The 24,101-nt window shown below is 47.6% G+C and overlaps 1 protein-coding gene across 3 annotated transcripts; it reads right to left on the bottom strand.

The window, feature by feature from the left end:
• Nucleotides 1-345: 345 nt before the first annotated feature.
• GNPNAT1 (glucosamine-phosphate N-acetyltransferase 1) lies at nucleotides 346-23,674 on the bottom strand. 3 transcript variants are annotated; one of them, XM_037901291.2, is made up of 7 exons: nucleotides 23,663-23,674; nucleotides 13,042-13,106; nucleotides 8,072-8,250; nucleotides 6,762-6,824; nucleotides 3,013-3,140; nucleotides 2,472-2,533; nucleotides 346-1,872 (listed from the first exon to the last, which is right to left on the bottom strand). In XM_037901291.2, exons 3-7 carry the CDS (start codon nucleotides 8,223-8,225, stop codon nucleotides 1,725-1,727), a joined length of 555 nt encoding a protein of 184 aa, XP_037757219.1. In that variant the 5' UTR covers nucleotides 8,226-8,250; nucleotides 13,042-13,106; nucleotides 23,663-23,674; the 3' UTR covers nucleotides 346-1,724. The 3 variants fall into 3 exon arrangements, with proteins under 3 accessions (XP_037757219.1, XP_043404243.1, XP_043404244.1); XM_043548308.1 differs by lacking the exon at nucleotides 23,663-23,674 and having other exon boundaries at nucleotides 8,072-8,274; nucleotides 13,042-13,163; XM_043548309.1 differs by lacking the exons at nucleotides 6,762-6,824; nucleotides 23,663-23,674 and having other exon boundaries at nucleotides 8,072-8,274; nucleotides 13,042-13,176.
• Between the last annotated feature and the right edge of the window lie 427 nt (nucleotides 23,675-24,101).

Here is a 24,101-nt window from a genome sequence, read left to right as displayed (position 1 = left end):
ACCCCCAGGTGGAATAAACAGAAGTGCTCCAGCTCCAGGACTGGTAAAGTTCAAGTGATTGATAGTCTCCAATTAGCTACTATTAGTGTTACTGGGCTTCTTTATTTTGTAGTCTCTCCTTACAGAGCTCAGGAATGGTCGTTCTGAAGAAAGTTTGGTCTGCATCCAATATCCTTATTTAAATCACACGGAGAAAAGAGACCATGATCTTTAACAGATATTTTAAAAAGGTGATCTCCAGACGAGGGAAGGCAAAAACGATCAGGTTGTATCTAGACAATTTTAAGGAAGAACACACACAGCTGGTATAAACCTCAACGTGAAACACACTAAGGGCAAGGAAAATATGGCAGTCTGTTTATTTTGGATTAAACAATGCTTTTTTAAAAAAAATAAATAAAACCTAGACATCACCAAGAAAACAATATATTAGAGTACTATCGATTACATTAAATAGAACCCTCACCACAACTTAAAGTAGTCCTCAGCTGAAAAGAGAACAGTTTCTAAGGCCTAATTGTTCAAAAACAAGAAGAGATTGTTCTGTAGTAACCTTCATTACTCACAATACCCTATTCATAACTGTAGTTTTTGTCACTCTCCTACCATATGTTACCATTGAAACAAGGGTTTTATTGCCATCAGTGGCAAGAATTGCTAAAATCATTTACCCAATGTTCAGAGCAGACAGGACAATCCAAAGCAGCTTCAAGCCTTTGGTACCAGGATTTGGGATTTCTTTGCTAATCAGCAATTCAATTTGTGTAAGCAGTTACCATCAGAGAAGAATGTACATCTGGCCCAGTAAAATCAAGTGTGGCAAGTAATAAGTCAAATGTGTTCACTAACTTGGAGCACATCACTGATACAGAAGGTGTTAACTCCTGTTCTCAAATGACATTAATCTAAATAGAACAGACATACGGAAAGCCTTACTCAAGATGAGAGAAATATTTTGCACTTTAAACAACTTTAGAATTTCCTTGCTCTGTGCACAAGCCACAAGTTTATAAGTGACTGCTTTGAATCTTTCCAATATATCAGCTAAAGTGCAGGGCCTGAATATGTAGTCCGTATTCAGTTGATATTTTAAAATATAAATGAAGTATGGCCAATAAATGTCTACTATAGCCACATTATACCCTCCAACTATAATCTGTTCAATCTAATTTTTGGAAGCTAATGGCTATGAAACTTTTAGGTACATTAATGTCAATAGCACTGAAGTCTACGTTTTAAGGTTAGAAATAAAACAAGTTCCTTTTCTGCCTTACTACTGCTGCGTAATAGGGTGCGTTCCCCACACAGATTACATTTTCCTTCAATGAAGTACAGAGAGAAGCTCAACCCCCACACTACCTGCCCTTTGGCTACCAAGAAGAGCAGAACTTTAGAAAAATACAAGGCAAGAAAAATTTTGTGATTAAAAATATATACCTTTTGTTAAAAATCATACCCTTTATAACCCAGCTAAGAACAAAATAACAAAACAAAAAAAAGCTTCACTTAGGCTGAACAGTAGTAAAATTAGTACCAACAACTCATCACCCCCCGAGACCTTTGAAAATGTCATTCAAATTGCAATTTTTACATATCTGTTGTCCAGTATCTACAGGGCTCATTACATTTGCAGCGACAAACTATTTAAATTTTCCATGAAGAGAATGAGTTTGTATCACAAGGTCCTCCACCAATAGTCTTTACAAAAGAGAAGCTGGAAGTTCTTAATTAAAGAATTTTTGACACATGTAGTTTTCTTCAGATACTGAATATCCAAACTTTTTATAGAAAGCCACATTTTTGGGCAGACACTCGAGAGTAATTTTATAACAGTTCAGTCTCTTACTTAGCAATGTAAGCGTAGACATTAATCTGAAAGAGACAGAGAACACCAATGGTTATATAAAATGGCATTGGATCAATTAAAGTTCAATTCTTCAGCATGAATGCAAACATTTCATTACTACTATTAGATGAGACCTCTCTGTGCAGTAGAAGCTTAAACTGCAGTGATAGAGGCCGTTCAGTTTTCTACCTGAATTACTTCAACTTTTACTTGGGGAAAAAAATTCATTTTGAAGCAGCATGAAGGAAGCACAGCACCCTTTCTTACAGTAGATCATGAAATGCCATTGTGTAAAATGATTCACATGAATTAAAACAGATTAGCTAACTTCCCATGGAGAATGTAGAAGCATCTATTGAAGGGCAGTTCATTTCAGCTGTTAGGTAGGTACTTGCAATTCATTAGTCAAACATGCCCTCGAGCACAATGTGACTTGAGGGGTGTGCCCATGTCCGCATGCACACGCAGAGAAGTGATTTGTTACGGCTTGAACCTAGTTATTGATCAGTACATGTTCATCGAAGCAACTATAGCATGTGTTAACAGATGCTAGAAACTGGATGGGATATACGGGGTTCCTGACCTGTATGGTGTTACAAGGTAAAGACTGTGAAGAAATACTTACAGTTTGCCAAGCTGCTTTCCTCTGCATTCGTCACTTACTACAACATCTTCTACCCTTCCTCTCTGAGGAAATATATGTGTGTGTGTTCAGTTTACTATAGCACCTTTAAGTCATTTTTCAGTTAAATTAACAAGTGAATCTCTACCATTGCATCATATTTTGACAGGCAAGGAAAACAGATCTTAAAATGACAGGTTTCAGAGTAGCAGCCGTGTTAGTCTGTATCCGCAGAAAGAAAAGGAGTACTTGTGGCACCTTAGAGACTAACAAATTTATTTGAGCATAAGCTTTCGTGAGCTACAGCTCACTTCATCGGAGCTGTAGCTCACGAAAGCTTATGCTCAAATAAATTTGTAAGTCTCTCAGGTGCCACAAGTCCTCCTTTTCTTTTTACAGATCTTAAAATGTCTTTGTAGCTTACATGAAGAGTATACTAATCTTATTTCAGTTTGACAGTAAACTGTATTTACTATTTTTGAAAAACAATTAGTTTAATGTAATTTTTCTCTCTATAATTACAGTCTGGAACGCACAAACACACCTTTGCACATGAATGAGTAAATTTATGTTCTATAACCAGTGTTGCTGTAGCAACAATCTGTCCCAGATTTGTATCTTCCACAACAGTCACATAGTAATCACCGGATCTCTTCATGTGTTCGAAGGTTTCTGTGGGAACAGGAGAATAGTAAGATAGTTCTAATCCATTAATAAAATGTGTCTAACAGCCACATGAACTTATTTCGAAGGATAAATTCTAATTCATAGCACTGAAGAATTCAACGCCACAACCCAAGAGGCGATCAAGAAATTAGAAACTGACAAAACTCCAGGGTCAAAAAGGATCTGTTTCAAATTAGGATGCAAATGGCCAAAAAAGAGTAGACAATACAAATCCCTGTGTTCTGAGATGCAGGGAGAAGACCCTTCCCTTGCTGCTAGCATCACAGACCCGCTAAGATCAAGATAGAACACTCTTCCTTACAGTGACAGACTTTAGCTTGAAGCCCTATTAGTTTTTGTAAGCAGACCAATGAAAAAAGGGTAACAGGATGACCTGGGTAATTATAGGCCTGTCAGTCTGACACTGATCACAGGCAAGATAATGGAACAGCTGGTATGGGACTCAGTGAAGAATTAAAGGAGGGTAATGTAATTAATGCAAATCAACACAGGTTTATGGAAAACAGATCCTAATTCAGGCCTTGTCTAGACTGGCAAGTTTCTGCGCAGTAAAGCCGCTTTCTGCAGTGTAACTCCCAAGGTGTACACCCTGCCAAGCCACTTTGGTCGCAGAAATTCCTCAGCTGCAGCGCTGCAAAAAAATCCCACCTCGACGAGAGTCGGAAGCCTTACAGTGCAGAGGCTCCAGCGCTGTATTGGTGTGTAAACACATTACAGTGCAGAAAGCAATCAGTTGGCCTCCGGAAGGGTCCCATTACCCCTCAAGTGGCCGGTCTGCTCATGGTTTTGAACCATGGCTGGCTGCCCCTCCCCTTTCAAAGCTGACAGCCCTTGCGTCCTGTGCTGATCTGCTCCGGGACACAAAGCAAACCATTAATGTGGAATGCTTGTGCTGTTGAGGGTGTGTGTGAGACACACACTGTCCCCCAAAACACACTCTCTCTCTCCCCCTCTCCATACACACACATTCCCTGTCATACACTCTGCCCCACCCTCCGCTTCAGTTGAAAAGCAGCTGGGAATCTAGTAGGATGCCCATGGAACAATGGGATTGAGAAATCAGCATCATGGGACACTTTGCCTTCCCCGTGAGGCATTGCAAGTCCTTCCCGAGGCACCCTGCGGCCAATTGCACAGTGGGATAGCTACCACAATGCACTGCTCTCTTTGCCATTGCAAGAGCTGCTAATGTGGATGCGCTCCAGCATCACAAGGAGCAGTGTGGACACGCAACAGCGGTTTAATTCCAGCACTTTAATAAAAGTGGATAAACTTGTTGCACAGAAACTTGCCAGTGTAGACATATCCTTTCTTGGTCTCTCTTTTAATGAGATTACAAGTTCGGTAGATAAAGGTAATAGTGTTGACATAATATACTCAGATATTAAATGGATTAAACACAGGCTAACTGATAAGTCTCAGAATGTGATCTGGGCTGGGTTCTTGGCCCTACACTAGTTAATATTTTTATCAGTGACCTGATAAAGTTTCAAGATGACACAAAAATTGGGAGTGGTAAACAATGAAGAGGACAGGTCACCAATTCAGAGCAATCTGGATCACTCGGTAAGCTGGACTCAAGCAAATGATATACATTCTAATACAGCTAAATGTAAATGTATACCAAAGAATGTAGGTCATACTTCCAGGATGGGGGACTCTATCCTGGGAAGCAGTGACTCTGAAAAAGTTTTGGGGGGTCACGGTGGATAATCAGTGGAACATGAGCTCCCAGTGTGATGCTGTGGCCAAAAGAGCTAATACAATCCCAGGATGCATAAATGGGAACTCGAGTAGAAGCAAAGAGGTTATTTTACCTCTATATTTGGAACTGATGCGACTGCTGCTGGAATAGTGTGCTCTGGTACCCAAAATTCAAGAAGGATGTTGATAAATTGGAGAGGGTTTAGAAAAGAGCCACAAGAATAATTAATGGATTAGAAAACATGCCTTATGGTGATAGACTCAAAGAGCTTGACCTAATTAGCTTAACAAAGAGAAGGTTAAGAGGTGACATGATTAGTCTAAAAATATCTGTAGTATGTGGGAAATAAATATTTAATAATGGACTCCTCAGTCTAGCAGAGAAAGGTATAACACGGTCCAATGGCTGGCAGTTGAAGTTAGACAAATCCTGACTGGAAATAATGGTGAGTGTAATTAACCATTGGAACAACTCACCAAGGGTCGTGATGGAGGCTGGCCAGGTGAGACCCACCTCCGGGAACCTCCTCCAGCTGCAGGAAGCTCCGCATCCCCGCACTGCTTCCTGCCCCCATCACTTCCCAACCACGGGGGAAGGGCTCATTGCGCAGGGATCAGCTGCAGAGCTTTTTGCAGCCAGGGGGAAGTTCCCAGAGGTGGATCTAACCCAGCCCCGGGAGCGGCCCCTGTAGGAGAAGAGGAAGTCCCGTTCTGTCCCTCCCCAGCCCCATCAGGACAGCATTGGAACCAGGGGGCTCAGGAGGCCATGTCCCTCTGACTTTTTAACAAGGGCATAGTTTGGGGGGCTAGGAGGTGGAGTTGCCCTCACAGACTGCAAGCCTTGGGTAAGAGCTGCACTTCACGGTGGGGGACCTGATCACGGTTATCAGCTCCCACACCATGAAACAGTACCGCCTCCTGGCCCCTCAAACTACGCCCATGTTAAAAAGTGAGGGTGTGTGGCCCCATGCCCCCTGAATCCAGTGCCCCCCCCGCCCCCGCACTTCTACAAAGGTTCTGGCACCTTGCCCCCACCTCTGCCCATCCCCGGCTCCAGGCCCAGCGTTTGGAGGTTAAAGAGGCCTTGGGCTGGGGGGAACGCGGGGCGGGGGGTGTGTATGTGGAACCACAGTGCCCCCCTGACCACAGGGCCCTGGGTGGTCACTCACTGTAAGGCTGGCCCTACCCCTGCTCAGAAAGTGATGACATCCCCCCATACCATGAGACCCTCATGTTTGCGCTTCCAGCTGCCCAGCTCTGAAGGCAGCACCTCCATCAGCAACAGTGCAGGAGTAAGGGTGGCAATACCATGACCCCCTTACAACCCTCTTTTGGGTCAGGACCCTCATGGTTATAACACTGTGAAATTTCAGATGTAAATATCTGAAACCGTGAAATTGACAATTTAAAAAATCCTATGCCTGTCAAATTGACCAAAATGGACAATGAATTTGGTAGGGCCCTAGTTACACAGGAGGTCAGACTAGGAGAACACAATGGTTCCTTCTGGCCTTGGAATCTGTGAAACAAGCTCACTGCCTCAACAGGAGCGAAGACAAGCCCCAACGTCAAACTGCAAGTGGTGATGGACAGACCATGACAAGACACGTTCTCTCTAAAACTCTACCTGAACACAAAGAACTAGAATTTGCCCCATTTGTGCGCGTGAACTCTGAAGTCACCTGGGACAGGCGAATGAATGTCAAGTGACCATGAGATCCTAAACCATCTCAAAATGCTGAAATCTGCCTGGAGAGGCCTGGGCTAACAAACTCTCCTGTGGCATCATCCAGCTACAGAAGTCAAGAGGTTCATTCATGATCAGATTGGTGGCAACATTAATAACTTCCTGTTCCCACCCTTCCCCTTTTCAAATGCCAAAATAACGAATAATGTACTCACTGATAAACTGTTCAGGGCTGACAACTCCAGCTTCTGTCAGCTGACCCAGAACCTTAAAAAAGCCTGTTGCAGAAAAGTACAACAACAACAACAAAGTTTAATACCAGCTAAAGATCAGCAATTAATTAGAAGCCCAAAGAATATGGCTCCAGCATTTCAGGTACAAATTCTAATCTGTAAGTCTGTGCACACAATTGTGCAAGCAAAAATAGCACTTTAAACCATATAGTTGTACCCACGCAGAGGAGACAATGTGACACCTGAATGATTACTGAAACAGCTCCTAGAACGCATCCCTGTATTCCTTCAAGATATGTAACACATACCACACAAAAGCAACACTGACGTGTTCCAAGTAAAGTGAAGTTTTTAAGTACGTTGAGATTCATGATGTGAAGGGAATAGACTTCTCCATATACCACCTACCATCTAGTTTAGTTACATGTAAAGAACTCCACATACTCCATATGTATACTGACAGAATTCTATATCCTGAAAATGAATTCAACATTAATTTTGAACTCACGCCATAAGCAATGTAAAATGATTGTCTACTGCTGTAACAATGAAGTGTTTTGAAAGCAGACAAGAGATGTGAATCAAAGCAAAGACAGAATGCTAAGAAACTACGGGTACGACCCTACAGCCTTGCAGGTTCTCAGAGCCTGGGGTCCAGCCCAAGCCTGAACCTCTACCCTGCAATTAAACAGCCCCATAGCCTGAGCCCTATGAGCCCAAAGTCAGCTGACAAAGGCCAGTCACAGGTGTTTAATTGCAGCGTAGACATACCCTATCAGGTTTACATTTTCATGGATCCTCAGAGAAATAATTTGAACGTTGAACTGTATTTTCAAAACAAGTTTTCCCAAGTTCCACAGCTAAAGAATTAGTTGAATTTTCTAACATTCAAATGAATACGAATCAGTATATTGTTTTTAAAAAGAAATGTATGTTACTTCTACAAGAGATTGTGATGAACAGGAACGTGTGGATTACTTGAAAGATTTGAGCTTTAAGATCTGTTTTTCGTGCATTCTAAATATCGGGAAAACCTGTTTTAAGTGACCACGAGCAAGTATCAAACGCCTAAGCACTCAGCTACCACAATGGGGCCCTATACGAGATATAAGAGGTGGTTCTCAACTAAAGGACAGATTAGGTTGGATTGGATTGTAAATCTCAGAACGATTTCAAAATGGTTAATAATGAAGTGAGGGCAACCTACTGGAAATGGTTGAGTGCAGGTTGCACTGTGTACAATTCTGATCCACAATATTCATTACACAATAGGAAATAGAACTGGACTTCACCTCTATTTATATCAGCAGTGCAAAGGGGTCTCAGAACTAACCCACCCCCTGGGTCTAAAGGCGAGATGGCAGGAGAAAATGTTGCTATGTTCTGGCTCCAGTCAAGTTCCTGAAGGAGACCTGGGTCAAACATTGGTGTGTCATCAGGCATCATGGCAGCAGGGGTTCCAGGAGGTGTACTGAAATCAAAACATAGATGCATTCTATAAAAAACATTTGAGATTGAGTTAATGTTTATACCCAGTAATCCTGGTAGCTACATAGTAACATGATTTTATGTTTATACCCTTATTCCAGCTATTTACACAGTAACATGTGTTTTCTCTATGATGCAATGAGAAGTTAATGAAATTTAATCTATTTACTTTATCAGCAGTTGTACTGTTTGAACTAGAACCTACCAGGATTTGGGGTTAAAAACAAACAATAAAAGTACATACTTTGAAGTTCCTTAATGCATGTTAAGTAAAGCCCATTTGAATAGCAACTCAATTTTTGTGCTAATGAATCAAACTTCTTATGGAATTAAGGTAACTAGAGCAGATTTTGTAGAGTATGCTTAGCATTTACACCCAGTTCAAAAAATCTAGCACTCCAAATAAAGAAGAAGAAATGCAAACTTCGCTACAGTACCTCAAAACTATACAGACTGCAATTTGGATAAGCAAAATTACACACTTTTTGCTGACAGAATTTTTTTTTAAACTATCCATTCAAGGCCACACTAGTAGTTTAAAATTTACAAAATCAAATGCAGTCTTTACTGAAAGGTGTAGGTTTTCACTGACTGTTTTACCACTTGGCTAATACTGCTATGGTTACAGTGTGACAACTGTAAATGATTAAAATAGAACATGAGGGAAATGTTTGTTATTCAGTGGGTCGGGGGAGGAGAATAAAAAATGGGAAACAAGGGAAATTTTGCTGATTTCTTTAATTTAGAGGTACATTATTTGTGTGTGTGTGTTGCTTCTGTAACTAGACTATCTGATGGGGTATATAAAATGAACTAGAATGCAAAAGAGCGACTTCTGAGGCTAGATTTTCTCTTTTTTAAAAAGAGTCCTCTTTATCTATCTTCAGTTGAACCAAAAAGCCACCGCTCTTCAATGCAAGATACAATGTTCATATATACCACTGGACATGCCAAAGTAAACTAAGTTGTAAAACGTATTTTATTGGGATCCCTATATTTCAAAAAATGCCTTTTACATGAATTATAAGACAGTGCAACATCTCTGTAATGCTGTCTAGGGAAAAATGCAGAATGTGTTACGTATGAGGCATTTTAATGGAATCCAGAGCACAGAAGTGTCAGATCAGAAGGCAGCACTGTGAGTACAACAGGAAGCACTAAATATTTTCTCTCTACCTGCTGGTATACGATGACCTTTACATATACGCCCTTTTCACAAACACTGATATACTTAAATGAAAACATCTGCAGTGTATATCCCTTCTGGGTAAACGCTAACAGAAACTCTCCACCTACCTTTAAAAAAAAAATTGGAAGTAACACTGAACCTCTACTGAAGGATCTCACAGAGCTATACAATCAAATTAAGCCTAGTACTCTTATGAGGTAGCTAAGTATTATCTTAATTTTAAAAGGTGGTGAAACTGAGGCACCAAGAGGTTAAGTGACATTCCCAAGGTCTCAGGAAAGCCAGGAATGGGAATGCAGGTTTTTTGATGCCCAGTCCTAGGCTTTAGTGACTAGACCATGCGAATGTCTGTGGTGGACTTTCAAGCTATCATATGTGTTTGAATTACTCTAAGACTGACAAGAACTAAGCCACTGTAATTCAAGCCATAGCTGTGGTATCTCATATGATAGCTAATGTTACGTCGGACTAAATAAACCCGAGCATGCCTAGTTTTAATTGCTGGATCATCCTATGCTGCTATTACCTCTCTCTTTAAAAAGCTTACCCAGAACTCATGGCTGATCGTAAAATAATAGAGCTCTACTCAAACAATATTCTATGCAGAACAAAATTGGAAGTAATTTCAGTATTGTGTTAGAGAATGCTCAGAACACACACTGAAAAGAAATATTAGAGAAGAGAACACCAGGAAAATTAACATCTTTTCATTTAGTATTATTTTGATAAAGTAATAAACTAACTTATATAATTCAAAGCTACAAGACACAAGGCTGGCTGGTCCCTGGGTTTCCTCTAGAAACCAAAAGGAGCTTGGATCAATCCCAGCTCAGACTGGGAAGGAGTGCAGAGGACCTGTTCAATATCAGCACCCATGACAGTTTAAACAGACATGAATATGCTTTGAAAAAGTCCTGTCTCCTTTGCCAGAGGGGGCCTGGCAGGAAAGGGGCAGTCAAAAACTATTTCAGTGTACTGCAAACTAATTATAGGGAATTTCCACTTCTAAGACCACGTTCTGCAGTTGGGTACATGTGAGCAATCTCCAAGGAAGTCAAGTGAGCTGGGAGCCTACACCATCAGGAAGAGTTTGAACCACACTGAAGGTGTGTGGAAAAAGCATGTGATGAAGTGAGCTATAGCTCACGAAAGTTTATGCTCAAATAAATTGGTTAGTCTCTAAGGTGCCACAAGTACTCCTTTTCTTTTTGCAAATACAGACTAACACGGCTGTTACTCTGAAACATGTCCTCACTGTAGCAACTCTGAGACACCTGCCCCCTTCCACTCCCTTCTGACATCATTGTGCTGTGCTAGTCTCCAGGACACACCAGGGCAGATGGCAACAGAACTATGGTAGAATCTCAGAGTTACGCACACTAGGGTTACAAACTGGCCTGTTAACCACACACTTCATTTGGAACTGGAAGTACACAATCAGGCAGCACCAGAAACGAAAAAAAATGTAAATATAGTACCGTGCTGTGTTAAACACAAACTACTACAAAAATCAAGGGAAAGCAGCATTTTTCTTCTGCAAAGTAACGTTTCAAAGCTGTATGAAGTCAACGTTCAGTTGTAAACTTTAGAAAGAACAGCCATAACGTTTTGTTCAGTTATGACCATTTCAGAGTTACGAACAACCTCCATTCCCGAGGTGTTCGTACTCTGAGGTTCTACTGTACTTAAAATTTGTATTCTCACAAACAGAGCCATTAGTCGCCACAGTTAATTAAACAAAGCCAGGAGGGGAGTGAACATCTCTTTAGAGGAGATCAGGCAGACCTCCCCTAAGGGAGAGCTGTCCAGGGATCCCAGCCACAGGTGAACGCTAGCTTAGCCTGCATGGAAGAGTTACAATGAAGTACACCCAGGGTCAGCCTTGGGCTAGGAGGAAAGAGACTTCTTTCCTCTACACTCTCATCCCCCTGTCCCCCCCACCATGTCCCCCACTCTGCCTGCCCCACACACAGTCTCACCCCAGTCCCCACACATCAGGAGCCCCCTAGCCCCAACCTCCTTCACAACCCTGTGCTCCCTCAGTCCAGCCCCAATCCCTGGATATCCCCTAATCCAGCCCCCCACCCACCCGGTATCCCCAGTCCAGCCCCCCTTCTCCCAACGTGTGCCCCCTCAGCCCAGCCCCCATCCACTGTGTACCCGCCCCAGCCAGCACCCCCCCTTAAACTACTGTATCTCCCCAGACCTCCCCTCCTGTACCTCACACTGAACGTACCCCCCCACCGAACAACCCCCCCAACCTGGTCCCCCACAGAACGTGCCCCCCAACCCAGCCCCCCCACTGAACAACCCCCCCAACCTGGTCCCCCACAGAACGTGCCCCCCAACCCAGCCCCCCCACTGAACAACCCCCCCAACCTGGTCCCCCACAGAACGTGCCCCCCAACCGAACAACCCCCCCAACCTGGTCCCCCACAGAACGTGCCCCCCAACCCAGCCCCCCCACCGAACAACCCCCCCAACCTGGTCCCCCACAGAACGTGTCCCCCAACCCAGCCCCCAAACCAAATGTGCCCCAACCCAGCCCCCCCACTGAACAACCCCCCCCAACCTGGTCCCCCACAGAATGTGCCCCCCAACCCAGCCCCCCCACCGAACAACCCCCCCAACCTGGTCCCCCACAGAACGTGTCCCCCAACCCAGCCCCCAAACTAAATGTGCCCCAACCCAGCCCCCCCACTGAACAACCCCCCCCAACCTGGTCCCCCACAGAACGTGTCCCCCAACCCAGCCCCCCCACCGAACAACCCCCCAACCTGGTCCCCCACAGAACGTGCCCCAACCCAGCCCCCCCACTGAACAACCCCCCAACCTGGTCCCCCACAGAACGTGCCCCCCAACCCAGCCCCCCCACCGAACAACCCCCCAACCTGGTCCCCCACAGAACGTGCCCCAACCCAGCCCCCCCACCGAACAACCCCCCAACCTGGTCCCCCACAGAACGTGCCCCCCAACCCAGCCCCCCCACCGAACAACCCCCCAACCTGGTCCCCCACAGAACGTGCCCCCCAACCCAGCCCCCCCCACCGAACAACCCCCCAACCTGGTCCCCCACAGAACGTGCCCCCCAACCCAGCCCCCCCACTGAACAACCCCCCCCAACCTGGTCCCCCACAGAACGTGTCCCCCAACCCAGCCCCCCCACCGAACAACCCCCCAACCTGGTCCCCCACAGAACGTGCCCCAACCCAGCCCCCCCACCGAACAACCCCCCAACCTGGTCCCCCACAGAACGTGCCCCCCAACCCAGCCCCCCCACCGAACAACCCCCCAACATGGTCCCCCACAGAACGTGCCCCAACCCAGCCCCCCCACCGAACAACCCCCCAACCTGGTCCCCCACAGAACGTGCCCCCCAACCGAACAACCCCCCCAACCCGGTCCCCCACAGAACGTGCCCCCCAACCCAGCCCCCCCACTGAACAACCCCCCCAACCTGGTCCCCCACAGAACGTGCCCCCCAACCCAGCCCCCCCCACCGAACAACCCCCCCAACCTGGTCCCCCACAGAACGTGCCTCCCCCCTCAGCCCAACCGCCCCCCCCGGAACGTGCCCCCACCTACCCCCCGGGGCGCTCACGCAGCGACGGGCGCGGGGCTCCAGCGGCCTCCCCTCAACGCCGGCTCGGCTCCGCGCCGTGCTCGCCGCACGGACGTGGCAGGGGCGGGGCCAACACGCAGGCGGACGCAGAGCCAATCCGCGGGCCCCGGCCCCGGCCCCGGGCCCCGCCCCGCGGCAACTCCGGGCAAAGCGCTGGGCGGCCCGGAGCCTGAGTGGGCGGGGCTGGGCGAGGAGAGCCCCTCCCCCCGGCGGGGGCGCCCCAGTTCCTACTCGGGACCCCTCCCCCCTGCGGGCTACCCCCGTGGGGGCATCCCACTTCCGACAGAGACTCGGGGCCCCTCCCCCCGCCTGGGGAGCCCCTCCCCCCAGGGAAATCCTCCCCCCCCCCCGACCTGGGGCTCCCCAATCCCTACAGAGACTCGGGGCCCGCCCCCGCCTGGGGAGCCCCTCCCCCCAGGGAAATCTCTTCCCCCCCCCCGACCTGGGGCTCCCCAATCCCTACAGAGACTCGGGGCCCCTCCCCCCGCCTGGGGAGCCCCTCCCCCCAGGGAAATCTCTTCCCCCCCCCGACCTGGGGCTCCCCAATCCCTACAGAGACTCGGGGCCCCTCCCCCCGCCTGGGGAGCCCCTCCCCCCAGGGAAATCCTCCTCCCCCCGACCTGGGGCTCCCCAATCCCTACAGAGACTCGGGGCCCGCCCCCGCCTGGGGAGCCCCTCCCCCCAGGGAAATCTCTTCCCCCCCCCCCGACCTGGGGCTCCCCAATCCCTACAGAGACTCGGGGCCCCTCCCCCCGCCTGGGGAGCCCCTCCCTCCAGGGAAATCTCTTCCCCCCCCCCCCGACCTGGGGCTCCCCAATCCCTACAGAGACTCGGGCCCCCCCCCCGCCTGGGGAGCCCCTCCCCCCAGGGAAATCTCTTCCCCCCCCCCGACCTGGGGCTCCCCAATCCCTACAGAGACTCGGGGCCCCCCCCCCGCCTGGGGAGCCCCTCCCCCCAGGGAAATCCTCCCCCCCCCGACCTGGGGCTCCCCAATCCCTACAGAGACTCGGGCCCCCCCCCGCCTGGGGAGCCCCTCCCCCCAGGGAAATCCTCCCCCCCCCGACCTGGGGCTCCCCAATCCCTACAGAGACTCGGGGCCCCCCCCCGCCTGGGGAGCCCCTCCCCCCAGGGAAATCTCTTCCCCCCCCCCGACCTGGGGCTCCCCAATCCCTACAGAGACTCGGGGCCCCCCCCCGCCTGGGGAGCCCCTCCCCCCAGGGAAATCTCTTCCCCCCCCCCGACCTGGGGCTCCCCAATCCCTACAGAGACTCGGCCCCCCCCCCCCGCCTGGGGAGCCCCTCCCCCCAGGGAAATCCTCCCCCCCCGACCTGGGGCTCCCCAATCCTTACAGAGACTCGGGCCCCCCCCCCGCCTGGGGAGCCCCTCCCCCCAGGGAAATCTCTCCCCCCCCCCGACCTGGGGCTCCCCAATCCCTACAGAGACTCGGGACCCCTCCCCCTAGGGAAATCCCCCCCACATACACAGAGACCTGGGACTCCCAATCCCTACAGAGACTCGGGGCCCCTCCCCCCGCCTGGGGAGCCCCTCCCCCCAGGGAAATCCTCCTCCCCCCCACGACCTGGGGCTCCCCAATCCCTACAGAGACTCGGGGCCCCTCCCCCCAGGGAAATCTCCCCCCCAACCTGGGGCTCCCCAATCCCTACAGAGACTCGGGGCCCCTCACCCCATCTGGGGAGTCCCTCCCCCCAGGGAAATCCTCCCCCCCCGACCTGGGGCTCCCCAATCCCTACAGAGACTCGGGACCCCTCCCCCTACAGGCTACCCCCAAGTGGGCACCCCCCCTTCCTACAGAGACTTAGGGTCCTCTCCACCCACATGGGGCTCCCCTCCCCTTGGGAACTCCCCACGCACAAAACTGGAGCTCCCCCCCACAAAGACTTGGAGACTCACCCCCCACCCCACAGGGACCTCCTCCACAGCCACCTAGCGCTCCCACCACCTCCATACAGATGTTCAGGTCCCTCTCCAACCACCTGAGGGGCCTCCACCCATGGAATCTCCCCACCTAGCTCTCTCCTGCCCCCCCTCTCCCCCCCCCCCACTACAGAGACTCAGGGACCTTGAAGGCCCCAGTTCCTGGAGTCCCGGCAATAAGTGAGAGGCTGAGCTGCTGTTACTTTGAATAAGGCTGGTTTCTAGCCCTCTTGGGTGGGGAGAAAGATGTGGAAACATAACCCCTAAAGGCCCTGTAATCAGATTGCAAATGAACTGGACCCCGAGTCATTGTGTTTAAATTTCTCCTGTCTTTGCAGCTGATCCCACTGTTTTTTTGAGGTCCTGACTCAAAAGTGTTTGAGCACTTTGGATTAACAACACTGCATCTGTGGACCTCCAAGCACCAGAAACCACAAGAACACACCACAGCCAGACCCTGGCATTGCTACATCTGTCAAACAACCCCACCCAAATCCAAATGACACATAAGTTGTGGAAGGGGGAAAGGATACTACAGCGATTAGGACACTAGCATAGGACTTGGGTTCAATTCCCTGTTCTGCAACAGACTGTTGTGTGACCTTGGCCAAGTCACTTAGCCTCTCTGTACCCCAGTTCACCATCTGTACAATGGGGATAATAGCGCTGCCCCACCTACCAGGGGAATTATGAGCATAAGCACATTAAAGACTGTGAGATGCTCAGATACTATCGTTATAGGGGCCATATAAGTATCTGTGGAACAAAACAGAAGTCTGAAAAGACAATACATAACCCCCTGGGAAGGGCAGGTGAAAAATTATAACAAATTACACTGCCACAGGACCCACTTGCTGATCCCTTCAGCACAATACAATCAGCTAGCAACTCTCCCCATGTATACAATTAGTGATCACAACCTGAAAATTAGAACTGGGCCCGGGTAGATATCTATACAAAGAGACTTTTTCTACTCTGCTAGCCAAGATACTCAGGTTTGCCAGAAGATAGTCCCTCAAGCCCTCAGAATTGCTTTTCCATCCAGAAGTGAGGAAGAAATACCATATGCAACTCTGGGAGAAATGAAAGCAACAGCCGACTGTGGCATGTAGGCATCTGCCTCACAACCAGGAATGGACATTAACAACAACTAGGCACAAGAGATAAACGCCCTTCCACACGCCACCGCCACCACCAAGCTGGGCATTCCAGTGTCTCTAATCTGGGCAGATAATGTTTGATACATTGCATCTTCCTCCCTTGTCTCAGCTTTCCATCTTTTTATAATTTGGCAATATTTGTACAGCTTGGCCTGCCAATAAAGATTTTTTATTGGATTTGATCAACCTCAGAAATGTGTTTTGGAGGGAACATAAAACCAAGGCCTGGGCCACTTGTGGACACTAAAAACTCGTACGGCACCTTTGACATATAGAGTGTGCTTAAAACACTATGCTGGAGAAATTCCAGTTTGCAGTTACACACTGCCTCATATAATTCCCCTTGTAGCTTCACTTGATTACAGTCTTCTTCATTTCCTGCTGTAAAATGTTGGGCATTTTTGGTGTGTAATGCTGAACAGCTGCTCTCTTTTTACTTCAGAGGTGGCCGCATGTCAGTAGGGGGTGATATGAGTCCTATGTACAGAATATTCTATGTGTAAAATGTTTTGGGATTGTTCTGATTGGAAGCTCTATAGAAATGTTAATCACCGACATTAACGGCACAAGTGGCAGCTCTCATTACTAAAGCATCCGACCATTTTGAAATTTACCATCTTTAGATGCTTTTGGGTGGCACTGGGGCTCTATCAACCAACACAGAGGTTGCCCAACCATCTAGCATCTATCTAGCATTTTCCTGTGATTTGTGCTCTACATTGAGGCCCTCTTAGGGCCCCAGGGATTTAGTAAGGGAGGGGGAATGAGGTTGGGACACTGGCAGACCAGGGGCTAGCTCTCGCCAAGGCTTAGGCTCAGCTGAGCACTGACAAATTCATTGCTGAAACCAGTCTGTTTCACCTGTCTGTCAGAATGGTTAAGATGGGTGTGGGACTTATAACAGCGTGTTTAGTTTTTAGACTTTATAAAATACATGTAAATTGCTGCATTCATTAATCTCTCAATTTCTTTATCATCTGCTGTAAGGTAATATTTAAGTTTTTGCATGGTAACTATCAACCCAGTCAAAAGAGATCATCTCCTGTTCATCGAGAAGACCTATCAAAACTAAATTGGCCATTGTGGGGCATCACAATACAAAGACTTTATTAATTACCCCCTTGCACCCATAAAGAGGCTAGGTCCCCTCAGCTTGAATTCTGGAAGAAAGAAAGAAAAATAGCTGACAAGAAAATGTGTTATCTCTTTCGCTGTTTGGACTCTCCCTGGACTGGAGCTACAAAACAGGCCTGGGTTAACCATAAAAGACATTCAGATCTAACAGCTTACTTTTACTCAGTCACCTTTTAAACCTGTAACTGTCACTCATCTGTGTATATATGTTACCTGTTTTAACCTTGTAATAACTCTTTCATTTCTTTTCTTAGTTAATAAATCCTTACATAGTTTACTATAGAATTGGCTGCAAGCATCGTCTTTAGTGTGAGATCTAAGGTGCAAACCGACTGGGGCTAAGTGACTGGTCCTTTGTGATTGGGAGTAACCTGAATAGTGTTGTGATTTTTGGTGTAACGTGACCAACTATCACGAAGGGTATGTCTACAATACGAAATTAGGTCGATCTTATAGAAGTCTATTTTTAGAAATCGATTTTATACAGTCGATTGTGTATGTCTACACTAAGCGCACTAAGTCGGCGGAGTGCGTCCTCACTACCGTGGTCAGCATCGACTTTTGGAGCGTTACACTGTGGGTAGCTATCCCACAGTTCCCGCAGTCTCTGCTGCCCATTGGAAGTCTGGGTTGAGCTCCCAATGCCTAGTGGGGCAAAAGCATTGTCGCGGGTGGTTTTGGGTACATTTCGTCAGTCGCCCCTCCCTCCACGAAAGCAAGGGCAGACAATCATTTAGTGCCTTTTTTCCATGCAGATGCCATACTGCTGTCAGCAGACGGTGCAGTAGGACTGCTAACCGCCGTCGTCATCCACCACTTCCACTGCAACTCTGCTCTGCTGGTGCCATAAATCCACCTCACAGGTCCTCTCGTCGTTCTGTATAAATATCTATTCTTGTGGCATCCATCGTCAGCCACTGCTTCCGCTGCAAGTCTGCTCTCCTGCAGATGCCATACCATGGCTAGCATGGAGCCCACTCAGCTCACCGCTGCTGTTGTGAGCATTGCAAACACCTCGCGCATTATTCTGCAGTATGTGCAGGACCTGCAAAAGCAGGCGAGGAGGCGACAACAGCGCGATCACGATCGTGATGAGGACATGGACACAGACTTCTCTCAAAGCACGGGGCCTGGCAATTTGGACATCATGGTGGTAATGGGGCAGGTTCATGACATGGAACGCCGATTCTGGGCCCAGAAAACAAGCACAGACTGGTGGGACCGAATAGTGTTCCAGGTCTGGGATGATTCCCAGTGGCTGCAAAACTTTTGCATGCGTAAGGGCACTTTCATGGAACTTTGTGACTTTCTTTCCCCTGCCCTGAAGCGCAGGAATACCAAGATGAGAGCAGCCCTCACAGTTCACAAGCGAGTGGCAATAGCCCTCAGGAAGCTTGTAACGCCAGACAGCGACCAGTCAGTCAGAAATCAATTTGGAGTGGGCAAATCTACTGTGGGGGCTGCTGTGATGCAAGTAGCCAACGCAATCACTGAGCTGCTGTTATCAAGGGCAGTGACTCTGGGAAATGTGCAGGTCATACTAGATGGCTTTGCTGCAATGGGGTTCCCTGACTGTGGTGGGGCGATAGACGGAACGCATATCCCTAACTTGGGACCGGACCACCTTGGCAGCCAGTACGTAAACCACAAGGGGTACTTTTCAATGGTGCTGCAAGCACTGGTGGATCACAAGGGATGTTTCACTGACATCAAAGTGGGATGGCCAGGAAAGGTGCATGACGCTCGCATCTTCAGGAACTCTGGTCTGTTTGAACAGCTGCAGGATGGAACTTACTTCCCAGACCAGAAAATTACCGTTGGGGATGTTGAAATGCCTATAGTTATCCTCGGGGACCCAGCCTACCCCTTGCTCCCATGGCTCATGAAGCCGTACACAGGCACCCTGGACAGTAGTAAGGAGCAGTTCAACTACAGGCTGAGCAAGGGCAGAATGGTGGTAGAGTGTGCATTTGGATGTTTAAAAGCTCGCTGGTGCAGTTTACTGACTAGGTTAGATCTCAGCGAAACCAATATTCCCATTGTTATTGCTGCTTTCTGTGTGTTCCACAATATCTGTGAGAGTAAGGGGGGGACTTTTATGGCGGGGTGGGAGGTTTAGGCAAATCGGTGGCCAATTACGCATAGCCAGACACCAGGGCAATTAGAAGAGCACAGCTGGGCACACTGCACATCAGAGAAGCTTTGAAAACCAGTGTCATGACTGACCAGGTTACGATGTGAAAGTTCTGTTTGTTTCTCCTTGATGAAAACCCACCCCCTTGGTTGACTCTATTTCCCTGTAAGCCAACCCACCTCCCCCCTTCGATCACCACTTTCAGAGGCAATAAAGTCATTATTGTTTCAAAATCATGCATTCTTTATAGATTCATCACACAAATAGGGGGAAAACTTGCAAGGTAGCCCGGGAGGGGTGGGTGAGGAGGGAAGCACCGGGTGCGGTGGTGGATGAGGGAAGGCAGGAAGGACAAGGCCACACTATAGTTCAAAACTTATTGAATGCCAGCCTTCTGTTGCTTGGGCAATCCTCTGAGGTGGAGTGGCTGGGTGCCCGTAGCCTCCCCCCCATGTTCTTGGGCATCTGGGTGAGGAGGATATGGAACTTGGGGAGGAGGGCAGGCCGTTATACGGGGGCTGAGGCAACAGTCTGTGCTCCTGCTGCCTTTCCTGCAGCTCCACCAGATGCCTGAGCATGTCAGTTTGCAGTTTACTCCCCCATTAGACTCAGCATTGCATCCTGCCTCCTTTCATTGTGCTCCTGCCTCCTCTCATCGCATTCATTTAATGCTTTCCTGGACTCTGCCACTGTCTGCCTCCGTGCATTCTGGTGAGCTTTTTCAGTGTGGGAGGACTGCATGAGCTCTGAGAACATTTCATCGCAAGTGCGGTTTTTTTGCCTTCTAATCTGCGCTAGCCTCTGGGATGGAGATGATGGGGGAGCATAGAAACATTTGCAGCTGCGGGAGGAAAAAAAGGGATGATTTCTTTTCAGCCAAAGGCAAACAGCAGGAATGGGCCCTCTGAATGTCCCCTTAAACAAATTTCCCGTATTTCAACCAGGTGGCCATGAATTATATCATTCTCCTGAGGCTAACACAGAGAGTACCTCCAGGAGAGCTTCATGGTGATGTCCCTGGTGGATTTCCGCTCCATCCCCAGACACGTTAACAGACTTTTCCAGTAGCTATACTGGCCGCGAATGCATCCCAAGTCTTCAGGGCAAATTAATCATTAAACACACTTGCTTTTAAACCCTGTACTATATTTATAAAGGTACACTCACCAGAGGTGCCTTGTCTAGCTTCATGGTCAGGGATCCCGCCTTGGGAGGGCTAGGAGGATATTGGCTCCAGGGTGATGAACAGTTCCTGGCTGCCAGGGAGAAGGGATTCTCCACTTGCCTTCTGTGAGCTATCCTCAACCTCCTCCTCCTCATCTTCCTCATCCACAAAATCCTCATCCCTGTTGTGTGAGACTTCCCCCTTGCAGGTGTCCACAGACAGTGGTGGGGAAGTGGTAGGGGCTCCCCCTAGAATTGCATGCAGCTCATCATAGAAGCAGCATGTGCGGGGCTCTGACCTGGAGCAACCGTTTGCATCCTTTGTTTTTTGGTAAGCTTGCCTCAGCTCCTTAACTTTCACGCGGCACTGCTGTGTATCCTCTGTCCATCATGCCCTTGGAGATTTTGGCAAATATACTGGCATTTCGTCTTTTGGAACAGAGTTCTGCCTGCACGGATTCTTCTCCCCATACAGCGATCAGATCCAGTACCTCCTGTTCAGTCCATGCTGGAGCTCTTTTGCGATTCTGGGACTCCATGGTCATGTGTGCTGATGAGCTCTGCATGGTCACCTGTGCTGATCAGCTCGCCAGGCTGGCCAAACAGGAAATGAAATTCAAAAATTCCCGGGGATTTTCCTGTCTACCTGGCCAGTGCATCTGAACTGAGAGTGCTGTTCAGAGCGGTCACAATGGAGCACTCTGGGATAGCTCCCGGAGGTCAATTCTGTCGAATTGCATCCACACTGCCCCAAATTCGACTCAGCAAGGTCGATTTTAGCACTACTTCCCTTGCTGGGGAGGAGTACAGAAATTGATTTTAAGAGCCCTTTAAGTCAACAAAACAGGCTTGGTCGTGTGGACGGGTACAGGGTTAAATCGACCTAACGATGCTAAATTCGACCTAAACTTGTAGTGTAGACCAGGGCTGCGACTCCATGGTAAGACTGTTATAATGCTTTAGGAGTTCACACTTACGTTACTGGGTTGGTGAAATCTAATTATAGGTTAGACAATTATAGAAACACCAGTTTGGTGTCTCCGCCCTGCTTCTTGACCCTCTGCCCTGAGGCCGGCACTGAAGGTCATGAGCAGCTCCAGCTAGCGTGGCAGAGGGTGTTTTACATCACAGGGTCACCTATTAAAAATACAATAACCATGAGCGCTTAGTCTTAAACCTGTTTTATAAGTCGAGATCAGGTAACATATGTACACTGAATATGAAGTTGTGCTGGACAAGGTCATTGCAGAATGGACATCTTCCCATTATGTGATTGTGATATGTAATCACACTTGTCTATGTTTATTCCCTCTAGTGTCTTACCCTCTTAGTGAATCACACTCTGTTACCATGGAAACAACCGACATTACTCAGTTTTAACTTGTACTACCCAACAGTGACCAGACTAAAAAAAAAAACAACCACCCTCTTTGTATGAGTTACACCCAGAGCTCTGATGCCAGAATGAGCTGGATTTTGTACAGTTCATACTAGGAACTTCATGGATTACTCATTAGGATCCACTTTGGCATTAAAGGTCCTATCTAGGCTAAGAGACTCTGCGGGGACTGAACAACTAGGAAAATGACAATGTCCCAATAGCTAAAAGAAACATAGAAATTATACCAATTTAACTAAATCAGTTTGCTTCGTTTGTGTAGACACACTTAAATCAAACTGAGTGGCTAAAATTGGTTTAGCTTAATTCCGTTTGTTGTAACTTCCTTTCCTGAGGCAGGATTTACTGATGTGAGACAGGTGAAAGGATTCTGTCCATTACCTAAACAACTGCTCTGGCAGATCTGGCAATTTCCTGCAATATCTCTGGGAGATTTTATTGTAGTAAGCACTCTGGGCCAGGGATTGTGTGTAATTCCATGGGGAAGGGTGACCACAGCTCCTCCAGGAACTCAGAATGAGTGAGGGGGTGCGGGGTGGGGGTGGTGATTGGGCAAATTCACTCAAGTTGCAACACCACCAGAGAAATACCACCATCTGGAAAGGCTCGCAAAGAATAATTCCAGCTAGATTCTCCAGAGACAAATGAAGGATTTTTGGATAAATAGCCTGAGTTTAAACTGATTTAGGGCCCTCTTTCTGATCCAGCAAATAGCCGAGACTGGTTTGAGGGGGGGGGCCCAATCCTTCCTGGGAAGGGTCGGAAGGTCTTTGGCCTACTGAGACCCCACAAAACTGATGGGTGATCTCTGACAAGCTTATTAGCATGCATGTAGGTTCTTTTATTGCTATTAATATGTGTTTCTATAGTGTTTTCACCTTAAGAATAAATGTGCTTGCTTAGAAAGACTTCTGTGGTAACTCATAACTGTGGCAATTATGCTGTTTATAGCCTTCAGAAAGATAGCAAAGCACAGACACTGGCCTGTTTAAGCAGTCTGCCTTTCTGGGGATATCACAGTGTAGGCAGGGAACTGTGCATCCAGGAAAAACCTGGTCAGGAGCAAGATTGATGCAGGTCTCCACTCAAGAGAGGTGATGGCTGAGGAACCAGGAGCCTCGCTGGACCACAGAGTGGAATAAAGGTGCAATTGTCCTGAACTGTGACATCTGCAGCATGACGAGCTGTTTTAAGCAGTTATTGTACAGGTTTGGCTTGACGTTAAGCATTTTCAATCATTCAGATATTTTTGTGATTAGATATGGAATTGTTCATTAAGTTTTTTTTAAATGCTAGTTATGAATTAAGCTAAATTGATGCCAAGCACCCTTAATCCAGTTTAAGATCATCCATGAAAGGGAGATGAACTGATTTAACTAATTTGATTTATTAGGAGATTAAGTTAAATGGGTGCAATGGGTGCCTGTAGGCCAGGCCTTGGCAAATGAAAGTTGAGCAATAGAAAGGGGGAAGCATTTTTAGATTGTTCGTACCCCTTTTTGTTTGGTTTTGGTTTTGTTTAACTTCAATGATTAATTAACATTTCGGAGAATGGAAAGTCCTTCAGCAAAACTAGGGGAAATCAGAGTTAATATTCCTGATATTTCTAAGGTAATCTCCTCTCTCCTGAATGTTCGAGCTTTCTCTATCTCTCATACATGAGCACACGTTCACTTGAAAAAATCCTCTTTAAAGACAAGCAGTGACGGCTAATCCTGGTCTCACAGTAGTCAAAGGAAAATTGCCTCTGACTTCACTGGGACCTGGGTTTGGTTTTCATAGAACTAGGCAGGTCATAGAATCATGGAAGATTAGGGTTGGAAGAAACCTCAGGAGGTTGTTTAGTCCAACCCCCTGCTCAAACCAAGACCAGCCCCAACTAAATCCTCCCAGCCAGAGTTTGGGATGACACATTTCTGCTTTTCTGGCTTCAGTTCCATACTGGAACATTTTGTAACAAGAAAAATACACGGCTTTTCCATGTTTGAGGGAGTTGAAGCAAGGAGATTTCAAGATGAGGACGTTACAAATTAATTACTCCAGGACATTTGGAGTCATGGAAAATGTATTTTCTTGATGTAAATGTCTGAGCCTAAA

This window comes from Chelonia mydas, chromosome 6 (assembly GCF_015237465.2).
Source record: "Chelonia mydas isolate rCheMyd1 chromosome 6, rCheMyd1.pri.v2, whole genome shotgun sequence".
NCBI lineage: Eukaryota > Metazoa > Chordata > Testudines > Cheloniidae > Chelonia > Chelonia mydas.
The sequence above is the reverse complement of the archived record's forward strand: the minus strand, read 5'-3'. Positions and strand labels throughout refer to the sequence as shown.

Excerpts from the sequence above, each read along its gene's own strand:
- GNPNAT1 (XM_043548308.1), bottom strand. The coding sequence starts at position 8,273 with ATGCATCTATGTTTTGATTTCAGTACACCTCCTGGAACCCCTGCTGCC. Across the intron at positions 2,534-3,012 it reads TTACTCATTCATGTGCAAAG|AGAGGAAGGGTAGAAGATGT; the intron begins GTGTGTTTGTGC and ends ATATTTCCTCAG. Across the intron at positions 1,873-2,471 it reads GGAAAGCAGCTTGGCAAACT|ATTAATGTCTACGCTTACAT; the intron begins GTAAGTATTTCT and ends TGTCTCTTTCAG.